The sequence below is a fragment of the Megalops cyprinoides genome, chromosome 14, assembly GCF_013368585.1.
Source record: "Megalops cyprinoides isolate fMegCyp1 chromosome 14, fMegCyp1.pri, whole genome shotgun sequence".
NCBI lineage: Eukaryota > Metazoa > Chordata > Actinopteri > Elopiformes > Megalopidae > Megalops > Megalops cyprinoides.
This window is the reverse complement of record NC_050596.1, coordinates 7,035,638-7,055,221: the sequence shown is the minus strand read 5'-3', so window position 1 is coordinate 7,055,221 and position 19,584 is coordinate 7,035,638. Positions and strand designations below refer to the sequence as shown.

General features: G+C 41.6%; 1 protein-coding gene across 2 annotated transcripts in view; it reads right to left on the bottom strand.

Moving 5' to 3' along the window:
- The window catches only part of LOC118789569 (gamma-aminobutyric acid receptor subunit beta-3), a 49,826-nt gene extending 30,242 nt beyond the window's left edge, over positions 1-19,584 (bottom strand). For both annotated transcript variants that reach the window (XM_036546047.1, XM_036546048.1), the window contains exons 1-3: positions 18,862-19,584; positions 18,686-18,777; positions 18,471-18,538 (exon numbers count right to left, since the gene is read on the bottom strand). In XM_036546047.1, coding sequence (XP_036401940.1) covers positions 18,471-18,538; positions 18,686-18,777; positions 18,862-18,941 — 240 coding nt within the window. In that variant the 5' untranslated portion in view covers positions 18,942-19,584. The remainder of the gene's footprint in view (positions 1-18,470; positions 18,539-18,685; positions 18,778-18,861) is intronic.

Sequence of the window (19,584 nt, the reverse complement as noted above, 5' to 3'; positions counted from 1 at the left end):
AGCATTAATAACATGGAACACTTTCCCAAACAAGAGATTCTTATCCCTGACAAATTACTCGATCCATTTAGAGAGCTATTTGTGGAATTCGTGTTCTTCTCTGACTGCAGTCTTCGCCCTCTCTACACTGTTAAAACTGACACATCACAAAGAAAGCTCTGATATCTGTAATGGTATCTTAGTATTAGCCAAATGTTTAGGCCTGAAACTCTCTAGTTAACCTCAAAAGAAAAGTAAATACATATTTTTGATGCTTTTATTTTTAAAATATTTTATCTCAGAGCAATGTATCATTCCCTTTTTCAACAGACAGACAGATTAACTGTGTAATCCAACTGGATTGACTGGTATATATTCTACTGCACGTTCCAAGAATTAAATATATTTATTCTTTGGCAAATTACATCTTAAAAATCTAGGGATACGGGAACAGGGATAAGGATAAGAGGAAGTCCTTTTCATCTGGAGGCTGGGGCAGTCAAAAAGCATGATTTTCTTCACATAAACGCAACATTCTCACATTATCGTGTCTTCATAATTTTGCATAATGTCAAATGATTAAAAGCTTTGTGGATAAGTTTATGTCAGGAGATAGTTCCTTAGAGAGGACTAACTGAAACCATAATGTTATGGTGAGTCCTGCAGTCATAACATTAGCAGAAGCCCTTTATTGTGTCTCTGGGTATGGCATAATACACTAACAATGTCACAGTGATGTTGGAACAACAAGGTGTTGGGGACAGGCAGCTATGACAGCTTGTGGAGGCCTGATTTCCAGTTCTGCAGACTGTTGTGTTCAAAGTAACCCTCTCACTTGAAGAATAACTTACTCTTATTAGTTCAGCACAAGACTTGGATTTGTAAACCAATGTCATAGACAGTGACAGGACGGTGTTCACCCGCCTAGTAGGTGGCAGTAATCATCATCGGTATTATCTATTTGCATACTGGGAACAGTGGTCAATATGTGAACTGTAGTTCAGTTTGGTTAAATCTCATATTTCTTTCAGCAGAGAATGGATAGCTTTTAATAAATAATGTGAAATTAAAGTATTTTCTCACACCTGACATGTAAGATGCATAGGAATATGGCCGGCTGGAAATGCAAAATTTGGAAGGGAACTTATTATGTTTAAAATGTAAAAAAAGATTGTTTTCTTACTGAGAACCCTGTGTATTTATTGTAGTATTCTGAAGAGGCAGGTGCACTCTCAGCATACCTCTCAATGGAAGAATCACTTACTTCCTTTAGTCCAGTCAGGTGGAGAGAGGACATACAGTACACAGGCAACATGGTCATCGTTGAGCCACCCCTGAAGGCAAGCATGTACTGCTTAAAAACATCTATTAAGATGAGACTTTAAGAAGGAAGTACTTAATGCATTCCGCACAGTTTTTCAATGGTGTTCCACGCAATAAATAATACAACAGAATCACTGACATGAATCATATTTCTGAAGCACTTCACGCTTCAGGGCGTACAGGGCCGAATCACACCTGTCTGTGCAGGACTGATGAAGCCTCCCTCCAGCTCTCCATCCGCGGCTGTATTTCCACACCTCAGTCGGCACCGCGAGCACGCAGTGAACAATAATGTGTCCGATTCATAATTCATTGCGCAGGCAAGCGCGGCCCTCTGTCATTCGAGAGTGTACTGCTTCGAAAAGAAGGTAATGCATCTAAAGGGACCCGCCGAAGGCTGTCATGTTAATGCACCCATGTGGCTTTCCCGGGACCCCCTCCTCTGGGTCCGGGGAGGCTCCGGTGCCCTGCCCGCCGCGCTCCCCAGATGACAGCAAATTAAAAATAGGACTGTGTCATGCTGGCCGCCGGGGGGGGGGGGGGGGGGGGGGGGGGGGTGTTCTGGGGATTTCCTCAGAGCTCCACAGAACAGCATTGGGCGTGATGAGATTGTCAGTTAAATGTACAAGGCTTTCCCCTACAATTACTGTGGCGTGACACAGGGTCTCCTTCATGCACAGGTGCAGTGGAGTGGGGGCGCGAATGGGGGAGCGTAAGGGCGTAAGGAACTACGCTTCCAATCAAAATGTACCAGGTTCCATTCCTGGGTAGGGGCTCCTTGAACCAAACAAGAAGTCACTTATCCTGCTTCACCAAGCACTGCAGCTATTCAAATAGGTGGCATGTATGATATACGACAAGCAGATCACCCTAGACCAATGCATCTGCCCCGCAAAGGAAAAAAAGGATCCTACTGTAAAAGCAAATTCTTCAAGGTACACTCAAAAAGTCCCCATGGCAACACAACTAAGAACGAATCAAATAGTCAAGCACATCACCAGCTGCACTGACATGTCTCGAGGCCTGTCTGTGCATTCACAATGACTCACAAGTGCTCAAGTTTGTCCAGAGATATTCCTACAATAATGCATGCCTCATCTGTCAACTACATTCCAGAGGCACATGCATGCATGTTCATTCTTATAGAAACAGAGCAATAATGAAGAGTCTTGACTACATTAGGGTCAGTGCGGGACTGACATTAACCTATTAATACATACATTACTTAATGCCACTTAAGGTGTTTGTTCTGAGTTCAGGCTAAGGCCCAGGGTCTAAGTTCAAGAATAGCTGTGTCTTCAGCTGAAAATGACGGGGAGCCCACAGTGGATTCATTCCACCAGGGTAGGGGTGGGTATGTCAACACAATCCCCTTGTCTCGCTGCTCTTACGTACCTCACGATTCTCCAAGCGCCGATGAGGGACATTGGGGGAGATGTGCCTATCCTCCATTCAGTGTTTGCTCCTCTGGTGCACTGTGGGCCTTTCACCTCAAAAAACAGTCTCTGTTGGTGTGCATTTGCATTGAAGAACTACATCGGCAACACCCCAGTGCTTCTGTGTGAGTTAAGAGGTTATCGGCGTGAGACCAGCCTAATCTGCAATTGCTTATTCAAAAAAGGTAAAAACAGCGGGGGGGTCAGTGTAGCCAAATTAAGGAAAAGACAGATTAAAGATGGGCTCCCAAGTGGCTCAGTCGGTAAAAGCACTCGTTCTGAGTGTAGACTGAGCATTACGGCCCGGGTTTGAACCCGACCGTGTCACTAAGCGACAGTGACCGGGAGCTCACAGGCGGAGCACATTGGCTTCGTTCTGCCGAGGATAGGGGTGGGTATGTCGGCAGGTGCTTTGGTCCCATTGGCAACAGCGACCCCTGCGAGTCGATCGGGCGCCTGTGGTACACGTGCCAAAGCTGCACACGAAAAGTCTTCCTCAGACTCATCTCTGTGCTAGCTTGGCTTGTGGACCGCAGTACAAAGGAGTGCTTGTCCACGCTCTCCTGGATTGACATTGGGGATTGTGCAATGGGACCGAATGATGACAAATTGGACATTGGACAAATTGGACACACTAGAATTCAGGGGAATTGGCCATTCCAAATTGTGGAGAAAATGGAAAAAATGGAAAAAAGACAGATTAAAGATAAAGATGGATTAAAGATAGATATTTAGAGCATTTTCACATATCCATCACCAACTATGGTCAACTGTGTCTCAGGGCATAATGTGAAATCGGCAGCTTGGAGGAGGGCCTGCTAGCACTCTCCCAAGGGAGGGGTTCACACTCCTTACAGTAGGTGACAGTGTCACATTTGTAATATTAATTTTCATAATTATGTTTATATTTACATTTACATCTCTTCATTTGGCAGACGCTTTTATCCAAAGCAACTTACAAATGAGGCAGAGTACAACACAAGCATGTTGTGTTCGTATTACGGTTCCACAAAGCTAGGAATTATGCAACTGTCAATGGTACATTTGCCTGATGGGAACTGGAGTTCTTTATGCAAAAAAGGAACAATGCAGAGACATGCTTCTAAAAAAATTAATATTTCATCTGAGACATAGGAGGTAGTCCTGTAGCTGGTAGTAGAAGTACTTTCCTTCCATATTTTACATATCAAAATCAGTTTTGCAATTCATAGAAAAACAAATTGCTATTTGCTAAAACAATGCTATTATTTGTATACACATTCTGGGAGTGTCCAATGACATATCACTGATATCAATGACATATCATGATTTAAAATATTTTAATACCTGTTTATTCCTGTGTACCTTCAATACTATAGTACCCTAAGCTAGGGTATTACAATGAGAACTGGTACTAACCCCCAGTAGGAACGTCAAAAGTGAGTAGAAAGATAAATAATGCTGAAGACACTCTCTGATTATGATCATCTAAATAAAAGTGAGATTCAATAAATTTCATTCAGAACTGTTCCAGATTTTTGGCCAGAAAAAGAAAAGAAAAATTTGCAGAAAATTTGAAGCTTGAAAAGCATTCAGATAAAAGAAAGGAAAAAGGAACTTTCCCAAGGAATTTAACAAACAAAAGGTTTGTGTATTCATGAATCTACATAAGTTAATAATTAGAAAATATATGTAATGGTGTCAATGGGAATGGTATCCACAAGAGATGACAGTCACAAGTTATCAACTGTACCCATACAGAATATGCAGTGTGTGTTATGGTGAGGAATATTTGGCAAAGAATATTTTATTTGGTATCATTTAATAAAACAAAGATTTAGATAAGATTTAGGTGAATTAATTCGCAGTACTCTCTCTGAAGTATTCTCATGAAGGGACTAAATTATGTTACGTTCAGATACTTTGCTTTTCAACATAAACTATAAAACGATTAGACAGCATAGTTCATTTGTTTAAAAATATTCAAATAGTCATCTTTCTGTATCAGTCAGAGATGATGATGATATTTGAAGGCAGGGTGGAGGCTCCTTGAAAGTCTGTTCTCTGCTGTCTAAGACAGACACTCTGCAGGTATGTGGGTCAGTTTAGGAACAATGTTTAAAATTCTTCATGATTTAATTAGTTTTACATAAAGAAAGGTGAACTGTAAGGGGGTATTAGACTGCAGTAAATTCACAGCAGACATTTTGGTTTCTATTTTCTGTTCCTAGACAAGTATAAGTGGCCACACTAAAAATCTGAGTGATTGTTATGGGTGGGTTAAGTGGGGGTTAATGGGTGAGAGCACTGGTTATGTTCCACAGTGAGGGTCACTTTGATGCTCTACTCCCAGTGATCTGTGAGCTGTGGTTAAATGTATGCTCTGAGACGTCTGGTGGTCTGATGCCTGTATGGGTGTAAGTATAAAACTCATACACATACACACACACACAGGTATTGCATGGGGATCTGACTGGTTGCATATTAGTAGTGTAAACCCAAACAAAGCATACATACATGCACTCAGGTTTTAGCACAGAATAAAAATTCTCCAGTAGACTATCCTAGCCTAGTCCACTCCAAAATGTTACTCAGGAAAGGTACTACAGCAATAGCAACCCCCACAATGAGCTCTGATATAGATTGTTCAAACAGTCAAAACTCAATGAGAGAAAAAACAAATTCTTCATGCAAAATCCTCAAACCCCAAGAGCCACTGGGAAGGATGCGCCCCAAGGACTTCTACAGTGTTACAAGTCAGTTTTATTGACTGTGTCTCTCAGTATAAAATTAACAACAGGTTTTTTGTTAGTGTTATTGTTGTTTTTTAAGGGCCTTAGGGGAAAAATGGTTCTCTGAAGAGACATAAACACATGGCGTAATGTCATCTTTTGTTTCCGGTGACAGAAACCTCATATTGTTCACCGACACTGACTAAATGTTTAATTTTCCAAGAAGATAAAATGTGTAGACCCCAAACATTCCCATTTCAGCTGGAGTTTTGAGATCGTTCCAAGCAAGACCCCCTGCAGGGCCGCTGAGTTCCCTGGCTCCTATTGCAATGCACCTGTTGCTTCAGGATGAAAATGTCCCTGCTGAGGAAGCACTGACTCACGTATTTGTCCTAATGATAGTGCTAACAAGCACTTAACAACCACCTTGTTATACATGCCGTAGTGAAGGCCGCGTGAAATAGGCGCTGATTGGAAAATTACTGGAAGCCAACAGAACCGTCACGCTATAAATAAACTGAGTAAGCAAACAAAGCCGTAAATATATAGACGAGTCCCATCTCCTTAGCGATGTACAGTATTCTCTGCAATACGCCCACATGGTGCTGGGTTTGGGAGGATACCTCGTGTGACTCCGACAGAGTGCCGGCAGGTCTGCCCGTCCTCACACATTTCAGCAACCTCCTGCTATCCACCGCCAAGGGAGCCCATTACTTCTTACATTTGAATTCATCACGACAAACCCTCACCAAAAACATAAAACCCAGAATCGGCTAATATGCTGGGTTCGCGTTTTTTCCCCCCACTAAAATCTGATACAGCTGCTTACTGTGGCATATCACAGGCGATTAGCAGGTAGGTCAGAATTTTTATTTAATACCCACCATGATTCGGCTAAATGTAGTGTTATTTGAGGTCAGTGAATAATAATAATAATAATAATAATAATAATAACAACAAATGTCTTTCAATAGGATTAACCCAACCAATAGTGTTTTTATACCAATGAGTAGATTAAAATGGAAACTACGATTACCTGATAAAGGAGTTAACCCTATGGTAAGAAAGCACACTGATCTGTTTATTCTGAAATGTTGTCACACCCGGGATTCGCCTCACTAAACTGTTCAAGGGGAAAGCAGATGTCGTAAACGTCATTTGACAAAGAGTGCAAGCTGAAGATCATAAAGTGTAGCACAGCACTAGCGTTTATTACGGTGTCTGTTCACCGGTTGGCTGTCGTCTGATCTTGGAACCATTTCCCTTTTTTCAGGTTAATAAAACCTTGCTCAAAAATAAAATGGTATTGTGGGCATTACCATGGCTCCTCGGGAACTCATCATACTTATTTGTGTTGCTGGAATGTGCAGACAGGAACTAATCCGTCTTCCACAATCTCTGACCCTGCAACTAGAGGCTACGACAAAAGATTTGCTGTTCTGTGGTTCTGTGTTTTTTCTGCTGTTTCCACGATCTGTGAACATTATTGTTCCCAGTGCCAAAGCCGTAATTAATAAATATCTATATCTACATACTCTCCCGAATCATCTCTCATCACCTGGAGGAATATTGCAAACGTGGAGACACTGACTGAAAAAGATGATGGTTTCCAAGGTAACGGGCAGTGGATCTGGTGGTACACCATCAGCTCACATGGTTGTAAGCTGCCTCTGCCCTGCGTCGTGACAGTAACAGCGGTCGTGCAGTTTTATTTAGAAGAGCTGAGTTTTACTTTTGAGCAAAGATAGCCGATGATAGGAGTTATTCCCAGGACTGCAATATCGAAATTTTATACACAAACCTAACCTCCAGCCACATTCAGTAATAACCAATATTTATTTCAAGAACACGCTGAGTAACTTTGGGGTAATGTTACAAAGAATGCTGTATCAATGGATACAATGGAATACACAGGAATTGTAATGAAAAAAACTTACATCATCACATGGAGAATATAATTATATTGATTGCAATAAAATGTATTAGAATAACACTTTACATCAGCAGGCATTACAAGCTACTACTTCACTTGCAATTTGCCAATGTGTCACCTGTTTAACTAATGTGGTTTCTCATATTGGCACTAATTATGATTAATTAGTAACACATGTTTGAGCTGTATGTAATTACACAGGTCATCTGAAGAAAAAAAAGTGCCCTGTCCCAATACAAAGTTCAAACTCAATTGCAGCTCTACCCCTCATCAGGGTCCTAAATTAACACCCGCCAGTTCACCATTGCCCGTGGATTTATGCAGGGTCATTAGTAAGTCTGGCAGCTTTTTTGCATTAAAATATCAAAATATCAGGGCCTGCTATGTCAGTCAAAGAAACCTTGCTACAAGATGCCCCAACACACGTCCCTTTAGTGTCGGTGTTTTAAGTGTCAGCTTTAGCTGTAATGCTATCTCGCTGGCAAACTGCGTGATGAGCTAGACTCGTAGCTCATAGCCTAATATGCAGTGTTGCGAACATTCCCATACAGATGTGTATATCGTAAGACCCAGTTAAAATGTAGCTTGGTTGGGTGTGTTACGTTTCGCCTCTGATGAAGTCATTTTCAAGTGCTTTTTGTGGTTGATTAATTAGGGAAAACACTAGGAAGTTTAGATTGCCAGCTTGTGATGACAGTTGGTTCACTGAGCAATTGGTTTAACAACTGGTTTACTACAAAGTAACGTTACCACATAAGAACAGGGACAAAACAATCCATGTTAATTATCAAATAAAATTAGTTCAAATCAAATTGATAACTACTAAAAGAATGAAAAGCATTGCTCAGTGAGGAAGATGACGTTAAATGTCAGTTGTTCTGCGAGAATCCCATGGAGAGGTGATCCACAATAATACCCTAACTTTTTCACGCATCTGTGGTTTTCTTTAATTCACTGTTTAATGAAAAGTTGCCCCATGAAGAAGTTCTAACAGAAGTGCTCATTTTGAATTAAATTTGTCATTACTTGTTATATGAATATGAAATTAAGGTAAATTGAAATAAATAACAGTCACAGTGTTGCACAACAGCTCTGTACAATTCTAGTATTTAAAATGATAATTTTAGCTGGTGAAAAATCTACTTGATTCTTTCATCTACCAGCTACCCTGCCTGGTGGACCAAAAAGTTAATTTAGGACCCTGTAACACCATAACCAACCCTAATGTTTTATGTAATTGCACAAGTTATGCAACAATATACAGCTGCAAAGACCAGGTCTGCCAGTGTTTTCATTAGCATTCTGATTAGTACCGTTCTATATTCCATCACATGACAGAACTCATTTCGTATTTAAGGAGCAAACTGCAAGCCCAATTAAAAAACACAAGCGCAACACTCTACCTGCACAGGCACTTGCAGTTTACTTGTTTTATGTGTAACAATGTGCGTCCATTGTACACCCTTGAATTATACACAGACGACAGCTCTCTTTCAGATTATTTCATCAAAGAAGATCTGTTATGTAAATGCAAGACCTAATAGGTAAGCAGTATTGTCACTGCTACATGTTGTAGTCCTGTATGGATGAAACATAGTGAAAGTGAAACACAGATGAGACAAGTAAAGGTATTGCCTATTGTGAATATTTTTGTTTCTGCCATCACACTCAGCACCACACAGACAAACACAGAACTGTGCCAGCTAAATATGTGCTGGGCTGCCCTTCCCAACTCGTCTTGGGTTTTATACCAGGTATTTAGCAACAGGGGCTACATTTCTAAACTGACTTGAGTTTCTTGTTATGTCACTATTTTTTTTTTTTTGCAAACATGCCTTCGTGCTCAGAACAGCTGTGGGGGAGAACTGGTGTGCTATGATGTTCAAACGGGGATACACACAACCATTATGTCATCTATGCTTTATATGGAGAGATCCAGCTTATTTGGTTCCACTTCCAGCAAAGCACTTCAGTACAAATACTAAGAGCATCTGTGTGTGTCAGTCTCAGTTCCTCGTCCTCTCCCTGGATGTCTTTAGCTCACCATTCCACTGACCATTCACAGTCATTGTCATTACCAAAGGAAGCGTCACTCAAAAAAGATGTGATACTCATGGCAAAGGTTTCTGTACAGAGAACATTATAGACAATATAGACAATGAAGGGCAACAACTGTTTGCAATTTTTCAGGCAGGAACACACATGTCTCTGAGCACTACAGTTCCATGTTCAACAAGACATTAATCTTTTAGACACCATTACGAAACAGAGGCACAGTAAAGTATATATGACATACTGGTTCTTTCCAGTTCGTACCTTTTACCTTTGTGGTAGTTTATGGGGATGTCTCATCTTTTTATTTCTAAAAAAAGTTGCTATGCTATGTTAAAAATTAATCAACTTTCACTTTCGACCAGAACAGCTGTGCAGCGTCAGGGGTGCAGGTTAACACAAACACAATTAAATTTCGCAGTGGCACATTCTCAATAGCTGGTGGAGCGAGCAAGGATTTTCCCCAAATGCCATTCATCTTCTGAAAAACTTTATAAGCAGCCGCTTTCAAAGCAGCGTGATAGCAGGGAGCCTGATACTGATCCTCAAAATTCTGAGCTGATTATCTGAGCAGGGAGTGGTGCCTGCTGAGCAGCTGTGCACACATCCAGGAAGCAAAGGAACAGCTCTCAAGTGATTGGCTCAGTCAGGTCTAATCAGAGCCACGCCCACCGGTATCTTGTTGCCTGGAAAACACATCTTCTGATATGGCAACTTTAACACAGCTTAAACAATCTCCCCCTTGGCATCTTACAAGCCCAGACCAGGGGTGAATCCATTTAGAGCAGCAGACAACAAGTGGATGGAATTATGACACAGGAGAGCTAGACATGGCGCCAAAAGGTCACATGTTTCGAACCCCAGGCAGGGCCCTGCAGCCTTGAGAGAAGCACTTAGCCAGAGCTGTCTGAGTACACCCCCATCTGTACAAGACAGTATGCTGACATGTAGCCATGTACTGCGCTGTAAGTGCGGCGTGTGGAAAGTGGAAAGGGAAGACCTGAGGAAAGGGCCGGTCCCAGGGGCTTTGGCCCCTGAAGCTCGGCATTAAACAATCTCCGCCGTCTCCGGCGACGTTCTCCCCCTCATGTAACGCGCATTAAAGGCAGGGTCAGAGTTCCCTTTGAACACAACACACGCTTCCCTTTCTCTCCACTTTTATCTTCTCTCATCGGACCTCTGCTACCTTTCATCAGAGAAGGAAAGGCAAAGAGCTGGTAAAAATACTGCGCTGATGGAACCCTGGATACTGTGAGTCCCTCTCCTGTTTTATTTTCTTTCTGTATTTATTTACTTGTTATTTATTTTCACTAAAAGAGGAAATAGAAATCAATGAACATGCTTGACACAGCTGCCTCTTGCCTTCTATGTAAATGCATGTTGCTGGTGTCAAGTACATGTCTCTCCCCTCCTATGTAGATGCATGTTGTTGGGGTAAAATACATGGCTGTCATGCATGTTACTGGCATATGAAACCTGTCTCTCTTCTCCCACAGAAATGTTGCACGTTGCTGGTAAGGTATATGTCTGTCCTTTCTTATGTAAATACAAGTTGCTGACATAGGGTACATATTTATTTTCTCCTATCAAGATGAATGTCACTGGCATAAGGTATCTGTCTCTCCTCTCCCAGGTCAATGCATGTTGCAGGTGCAAGATGCATGTCTGTTCTCCACTGTCTAAAAGCATGTTGCTGTGGTAAAGTACATCTCTGTCCTCTCCTATTTATATGCATGTCGCTGTTGTAAAGTACATATATGTCCTCTCCTACCTAAATGCATGTTGCTGTTGTAAAGTGCGTCTCTATCCTCTCCTACCTAAATGCATGTTGCTGTCATAAGGCACCACCCTAATGAGCCGCCACTTCTCCCTCAAATTCTGCATGAATGTTTCCCTAGCGTGAGACGTAACCATGACAGCATGGAATTTAACAGGAAGGAATCATCAGTGATGCTGGCGGATGGGACGGCATGAGAAAGCAGACAGGATGAAACCCCAGTGTGTGACTCACTGGAGCCCAAAGGGGGATGCTGGAGTGGGGGGCTCTGAGCGCATTAGGCATACGTGCTACAGACGTCTAGGCTTCACCCTGGCAAATGAGCAGTCAATCAATCTATATTTACCTTTCACCCAAACACTCCTTTTTTCAGCATAGAGATTAGCTGTATAAAACCCTGCCAAAACCATATTATTTTTTTTTAAATCTTTGCTATTACTCTCTGAAGATGCTATTTGAAGATTGTTGTTAATTTATGACTGTTCACGAATAGGTCCAACTCTTGTGTCACCTGTCATAATGATTTTCATCAAAATGACTATAAAGTTTTGACTTTTTTTTCTTGAAGGCGTACACATAGCAAAAAACAAATGGCATGCTATTTTGGTCAATTTTTTAATATATTTTATCAAAAAGGTATTTTGCTTCAAACACAAACTTCATTTTGACTGTAAAGAAACATGTCTGCATGTGTTAGATAGACACAAGATAAAAACAGAAGCATACAATACATGTAACGAAGAACATGAGTCCACCACTGGCACAATTAAAACAAACATGACCCACATGACAAGACACGTCTGTCTTGGAAGAATGTAAATACAAAAGGAGGCCCTTGTTGTTAGCTGACTGCCTTTGACCTGGTAATACAAGTACTTCAGTTCTTACCTCTTTTCTCAGCATTCCAATATCAACACACTCAACTATTCATGTTGATGTACAGATACACCATAACACAAAAACTCAACACGTTTAAAAGAGCTAGTAACTGTGCTTCTTTGTGATATGGTGAAATATACTGACAGCCGATGCACCTGTTTCTTTCAATCACTCGAATCACTTTGTGACAATCATGACTGTAAAAATACACTATAGCAAATTAATTTTGATTGAGTGATTGATCACTCACACAATCAACCCAAAGGTGTGCTCCGTTTCATCATCCTTCGTTCCATTTAAGCAGTGTATCATCCTCTTTACAAGGTCTCTTCTCTGATTTATTCATAGCACATCATGACACAGTCATACACAGCTGATCAGAGTGGGGCAAAACGCCAAACCAGAGGTTCCAGCACTGGCCACACTGAAGAGCTAAAACACTTCCAGAAACATACTGCATATAGTTTTAAGACAAAAATGCACCGTGCGATGTTGAAATTTAGGTCTGCTGAGTTTGCAGCTTAATCTAGGTAGATTTCCAGCAATTCAACTTACTGTAAAACCATTGCATTCAGAAAGGAAACCTGAGCAAACATGAAAATTTGCATCTGAAAACATAAAAAAGCAGCTAGATTCAAACTCCATTTCAGCAGTTTTCAAAACCGCCAGACAGAAACATCAACTGGAAAACCATTTAAAAAATTAATACATTTTAAAAGTGACCCGAGACCTCACATTTGTCTAAATAATTGAAACTTTTAAAGTCTTTTATGCTGTTGGATTATGTAATTGTGGTGTTGAATGCATTTGTGATTTTCTGTTACTAAAGCTGCTTTGTGTTATGTCTATTTTATAAAAGCATGAGTGGAACATGTGCTCAGATTATGACTGCTTATTTTGTGTTATTAATGTTAAACTGGGAACATTTCACAGATCTTTCAGTCAGTCGTCATCTCACACATACTCCTCCTCCTGTGAAAACTATGTAAGTGAGATACACTTATAGCAGGTAAAGGGCCTGTTAGTCACTGTCTTGGCAATGGGAAAAGCATTAAGTTTACTTGTAATTGCCGACTATTTCACAAAGATTTTGTAAAGTGGTTGTGCAGAACCTCAAATAAGGTTCAAAAGTGATTAAAGTGAAAGTGATTAAAGTGACTTCTTCATCGAAATGTGTTCTAAAGCCAAAACTCAATTATCAACAGGTTTCTAACAGCTAATGAAACCTTAAGACACTTACCTAAAATCTGTCAACAAACCATCAATTACATGTATATATTTTTTCTAACTCTTTTTTCTAGCTGACCTCACAGTAGCTATATCTCAGTAGCAACATAGTACCAATCGCGTTTTCCGTAGACAGCTTGGTTTCAGTAACTCATTTGTATAGATCAATTAAATGTCTAGAGCCTTAGAGCTCTCAACATGATTTTGTTTACCTGTTGACCATATTTTCAAAAACCCATCTACAGAAAACCTTGCAGTGCTCAGCAAATACTTTGTATTGATGAAACATTTTTTATGTCACAAGAATATTTAAGTATAGAGGAGCTTTCAACTGATAATCAACAACTATATCGCGTACACTATAAAGCAGTTTTTCTGTAGATAACCACACGGTTTTCCCAGATAAACTGAAACCCAGTTATGTTAATTTAAACATAAATACATGCCTAATGCATGGGTCACAACTACGAGACAACATGCTGTAAAATGAGCTGAAATTCTCTAGTTGGACTGAGCTGTTATCAAATATATACAGCAGAAAATAAATGTTTATACAGAGAATATACAGAACATACAACAAAATGAATGTTATGCAATGCCTATAAAATGTCTATAAAATCTATGCTTTTCCATATTCTTAGGGTATAACAGTGTCTATAGCAAGCACAGCAACAGTAGTTGAAACTCTACATACAAACTGAATAAACAAGATGTTTTGTTTGGGTCCAAGGGCAATGCTGCCTTGCATCACAGTCAACACTTCACATTATACATACACACACATACACACGTACACACACACACACACACACGCACACACACACACAGACACGCACACACGCGCGCACACACACACGCACACACACACACACACACACACACACAGACACGCACACACAAACACACACACACACAGACACACCCACACACACACACACACACACGCACACACGCACACACACACAGACACGCACACTCACACACACACACACATATCGGATTGAACCCACATACATTTGCTGTAAGGTTAGTGAACCTATAGTCAGATGGCCAGAATTCACGTGTCTGGCAAGGTAGGGCTGTAGGCCTGACTGTGTCGCAAATTTGGCTTTGATTTAGAAAAATAATTTGTAAGTCTTTTATATTCTTCACTAAGCCCATAAATATTCATATGAAATACTGGGCCTGATCCCAAATCAACTTACAATCAAAGGTCAGACATTTGGAACCAGTGTACCTTGACAAGTTACAACAATCATCTACTAGAAGGGTATTATATGGCATGTTACAGTTACGGGAAGATGTTCTAAGAATCCTTTTAGGTTCTCTAAACCCTGGAGTGAATCAGCATTTGCTCACAACTTTGGCTTACAATTAATGAAAGCACATTCTTCTCCGCAAACAATCTGATGAATTTATCCATTCAGTTTGATATGTTATTTGCTAAGGTTAAGGGCACGTTATCTCAATCTTGGTAACTCTCAAACGCTTTCCAAGTAATCTGTAACTAATGTATAAATCAGCAGAAATGTCCCATCTCCACACACTGATAAAGTTGACACTATGAAAAGCATTGAACTTCATTCTGTTTCACATTCAGCCAGCCTATATACACAGCACAGCATGGTGTGCGGTGAAGCAGTGCTGTGTAACCATTAAACCCACCTGCATCACAATAAACCACAGCCGCCCAGCTCAGAGAGCACTCTGTACCATTACGGCACTTTTAAAGTTTTACCTCAGTCATCACCGCCATTTCCTCATACCATATATGATTATTGGAAGGAAAGGTGCCATCGATCCCGAGATGGCACTCCCCCTTCCTGCATTACTGTTACTATAATTCCATACTCCACTTCCTGTGAGATGCATCTCTTTCCCAGAGTGATCATTAGCAGCTCGTGATCCTTCAGTGTAGACTGGGGGAGGATCCCACACACACACACACACACACCACTGAGTAGTGCTGTAAAGTAATTCCAGTGAGGGTCCCAGCCATAACGCAGCCCCTTTCACCACAGATTCCCCAGAGTACTGATTTAGGTGGTTTGTTAACAGGTTAATTTTTGTTGCTCTTGTATTGACTTAAGGAATTGCTCTCCATTCAAAGGTTTACAGAGCACAACTGGATTGAGGCTGGCTCTCAGATTTCTGTCAGGTGTCGTCAGATGCAGATGCAATGAATAACGAATGCGTCCGCTTAATACGTAATGCAAACATGGCCAAAAGCCAGGAGCAGCCAATGGCAGATCCCAGGTCGGGCGTGTTTGTGATTGTAAAAACGGTCACTGGCCAGTGAGGCCACACAGCTGACCCCAGGTAAGGCCGGTCATGCTGTTGATATTGGCTCGTGTCCCGGGAGGTCTCTGTTGCCTCCGGGCTAAAGCCAAATCCCTGATAAATCCAGCTGCCCTCACGGAGAGGGCCGAGTGAGTCAGCGAGTTTTCCCTGATTAATCATAGTGCTCACAAAAGAAAGGTACGCAGCTGCTCGTAATTAAGATGCATTATCTCCCCTCGCACCGAGCCGCTCCGTGGGCCTGGGCGCCGCCGGGCTCCTTTCTATCTCCTGCCTGCTTGGGGGGCCCATCTCGGGCTTTGCGATGGGCAGCCTCATGTAGGATCCCGTGATAGTCCTCACAAGCCCCGCCCTGCTGCAGTGTCCCACTGCAGCCTCTCTCTCTCTCACCTTTTCTCTAACAAATATTGATAAAAGTCAAGCTTTAACCAACATGGCAACTCAGAATTTTAGGAGCACCTGTATCTGCTGTCTGTCTGACGTTGCCTGTGGAAGACCATGACCATTTGATCTTTATTTATTACTCTATTGTCTATTCTTGAAGGTATATCTGATAATATTGCAATTGCTGCTTTCTGACACATCCCATTTCCTGCTGATAGGTCCTTTTGAGTTCAACAACCAGATAACGTGCATGTGCTCTTAGCCTTACATCAGAATGCCTTTGGCAAATGCCCTCGATGTTCCCATGTATTTCCCTCAAGCCAGGGTTTTTAATGGTCACATTGCCTCAGGGTAACTCTCCCAAAATGGTCTGTATGCATCTCAGCTGAATTGGGATTCCTTCTATATATATATATATATATATATATATATATATATATATATATATATATATATATATTGCTCAGTCTCAATTTTCTCTGAACCTGTCCTCTTACAATTAAGCCAATAAAACAAAAAGTGAAATCAAAATATGGAATAGTTACAATGACGGAAATTCCACAGGAAACAACTAAAATCACAGATTAGAAATTGATTCCAAAATATCATATGCATTTTCAGCCTGAAAAGCACATACCACAAAATGGCTGTGATGAAAGAGTGCAGCCAGCATCATCTACAGTATCTCACAACCTACTCGATACTCCATACCCACTAAAATCCACTTTCAGCTGAATCTTTACCAATAAACACACATGACTGTACAGCAATATGTTTCAAAGTGTCTTCTTCCAAAGGAAAATGCTTTCCTTACCAATACCAATGATAATGGCTGTAAAGCCATTGTAATTTAAACATTGACTTATTATATAATGTACAGTTCTGGGTACCTATTTTACCATTGACTGCTGTAGCATTCACAGGCACAAAGCCTGTTTTTATAAGTGCTGAAGGCATGTTACTTGTAAGGTTTGGATGCCAGTGGATCCTGAAGATTGCCCAGGAAGCCTGGAATGTGTGTGGAGAGAAAGGTCTAGGTGCCATGAAGGTACCCCATCAAGAGCTTTAATTTGCCCCTGCAAACATTGCAAAGTTATCAGGAAGAGCATAAATCCCTGACAGTGTGTGTAGGGGTGTGTTTCACTCTGTTCAGTCCAGGATACAGTATGACACAGACACACACACTCACCCCTACACACACTCTCAGAGTGATCAGGCCAGGATACAGATTTTCTGTGTCCCAGCTGTAGAAGGTTACCTCCGGCTGCTATCCAGTACTCTCTGGGACAAGCAATGAATATGTATTCACTTCATCTCATTGGACAAGAAATTTAAGCCATCATTGGATTGGGAAACCCACGGTCTCCCTGCCCCAGCCAGTGCAAGTGAGAGGCCCCCACCCACAGCCTGCCAGAGCCCACCACCAATAGCCATCCCTCTGGCAACATAACAGCCTCTGGACCTAGCAGTGAAATGATGGGTTTTTCATTTACTAGCCTTCATGTTTCTATTCCACTGTTTCCCAGGAGTCTCTCAACCACCTCTTCCTGGGGCCAGGGGGTAGCCTACTTTTCCTGTTTTTCCCAAATTGGCCTGGATTTTCTGGTGTATCCATCAGAAAAAACTTGTTCTCTCCAGCACTCTGTGACAATTAATTTAAAAAAGAGCTATAAAAATAAATTTTGATTGATCAATTGATGACTTCCTGCTGTATGGTCATGTGTCATGCACACATGTGTAGCTGTGTGTGTGTGTGTGTGTGTGTGTGTGTGTGTGTGTGTGCGTGTGCGTGTCTGTGTGTGTGTGTGTGAGTATGCGTGTCTGTACGTGTGTGAGGGCGGGGGGCGGGGGGGTCACTTGTGGTTGTAAGTTTGGACATGATCCCGTCTTGTCTATACCTTAACTGTGAGGAGTGAAATACATGTTCAGGATACAGCCTGGATCATTTCAGATCATCCAAAAACTCCACAGATTGGTCCGTCCCCACACACATGTCCACAGTGTATGTGTGAAAAAATGTATCAGTTTCAACCATTTCTGTAAAGACCCTTGTTTTAGTGCTGTGGAGAATAAGTAGTAGGCAGGTTTGTCAGTGCACAGGGAGGATGACTGCGTTGGTGACTTGTACATCACACCATTGCACCCACACATTTCTGGCGAATTCCATAAGAGATAAGGCCTTTTCAAGTGGTGTGGATGTTCATCAGCACCTTTGTAAACTGAGACATGCCTTGCACCTTGTTCACATAACGCAAGAGTTTAGCAGCTGTCCCGATATATGAAGGAAAGAAAATTCGATAACAATTCAACTTCCTGATCTATCACTCACCGCTATCGCAACATCCCCACGTCATGTCAGAGCCAAACACGTAACTAAGTGTTCGTATTCAGTATTTTTGCACCTCGGAAACACGGGTTACAACACATCCATGGCGAGACTGACAAATGAACATAAAAGAAACCGCACTTACCATATTGACTTCTGAGACCATGTCTATGCTCGCCACGTCTATGCTCATGCCAACAGCGACCGGGGCCCCTTAAATATATGTAAAATCAGGATGGCGATTAACAGTCCTGGTCACTGTAACACACTGCTAATTAGCAGCAATATTTTAACAAGCATTTAATAGTTTTGCAAAGACATATGTTAACGCTCAAAAAAGAAAGACGTAGCCTACAGTACCTCCAAAGTCTGGTCGAAGGCGAATGTCGTATCCCTTTAACAGTTTGTCCACTGTCTCTTTGACAAAAGACATATTCCCGGGCTCATTGGCGCTGTAAAGAAACAAGAAGAGGGTTATTCCCACTTTCCATACAAGACAACCGTCCCGTGTATACACTTCAGCACCGAACACTTACCTCTGCGCACAGCACACAACTGCTACAATAACCGGTGCTGAGAGAACACCGAATAATCTTCTTTTCTGGAATTCCCACATCCCTTATTCCTTGTTGTTTGTAGCTATACTGTAACGATGACTAAAACAGCAAGACTGTCTAGTGTTCAGCGCTACTGCCGAAACAGTGCTAATGACAATCTAGAGATTAACGTATTCCATTAGTAGCGATTTGCTTCCGATATTGCCTTGATCAGAGAACGGTTTGCAGCAATCCTGTTTTGCTTGTTGTCTGTCGTGGGTGCTAAGGGTGTTTTTTGAGAAATGAGACTGGGCAAATGTGATGCATTTTGCCCAAGACATCGCCGGTGATGGCAACAGGAGCTCTCGCGGCTGGGTCTCCGCCAGACCTTCACTCCATCTCCCCTTCGATTTTGACTTCCGCTACTCCGCTATCCAACAAATATTCCCCTCCTTTTTTCAGGTCCCGTTCTTCAGACAAGCACACACATCGCTCCCCAAACAGAGTATGCAAACGCAATTAAAATCACGTACGGCTGCAACCTCCGATGTTATAATTCCAAATTGCTACATGATTTCAAGTGACATTCCAAATGCAGCTGTTATTTTCCCGTTTTGTCCCACGGTGCCATGACAGTTATCGGAGCTGGATAATATCTTACCACGTTGTGTAGAGTTTGTGGACATTGACATGCCAGGCATGAAAGGCTCACTATAAGCACAA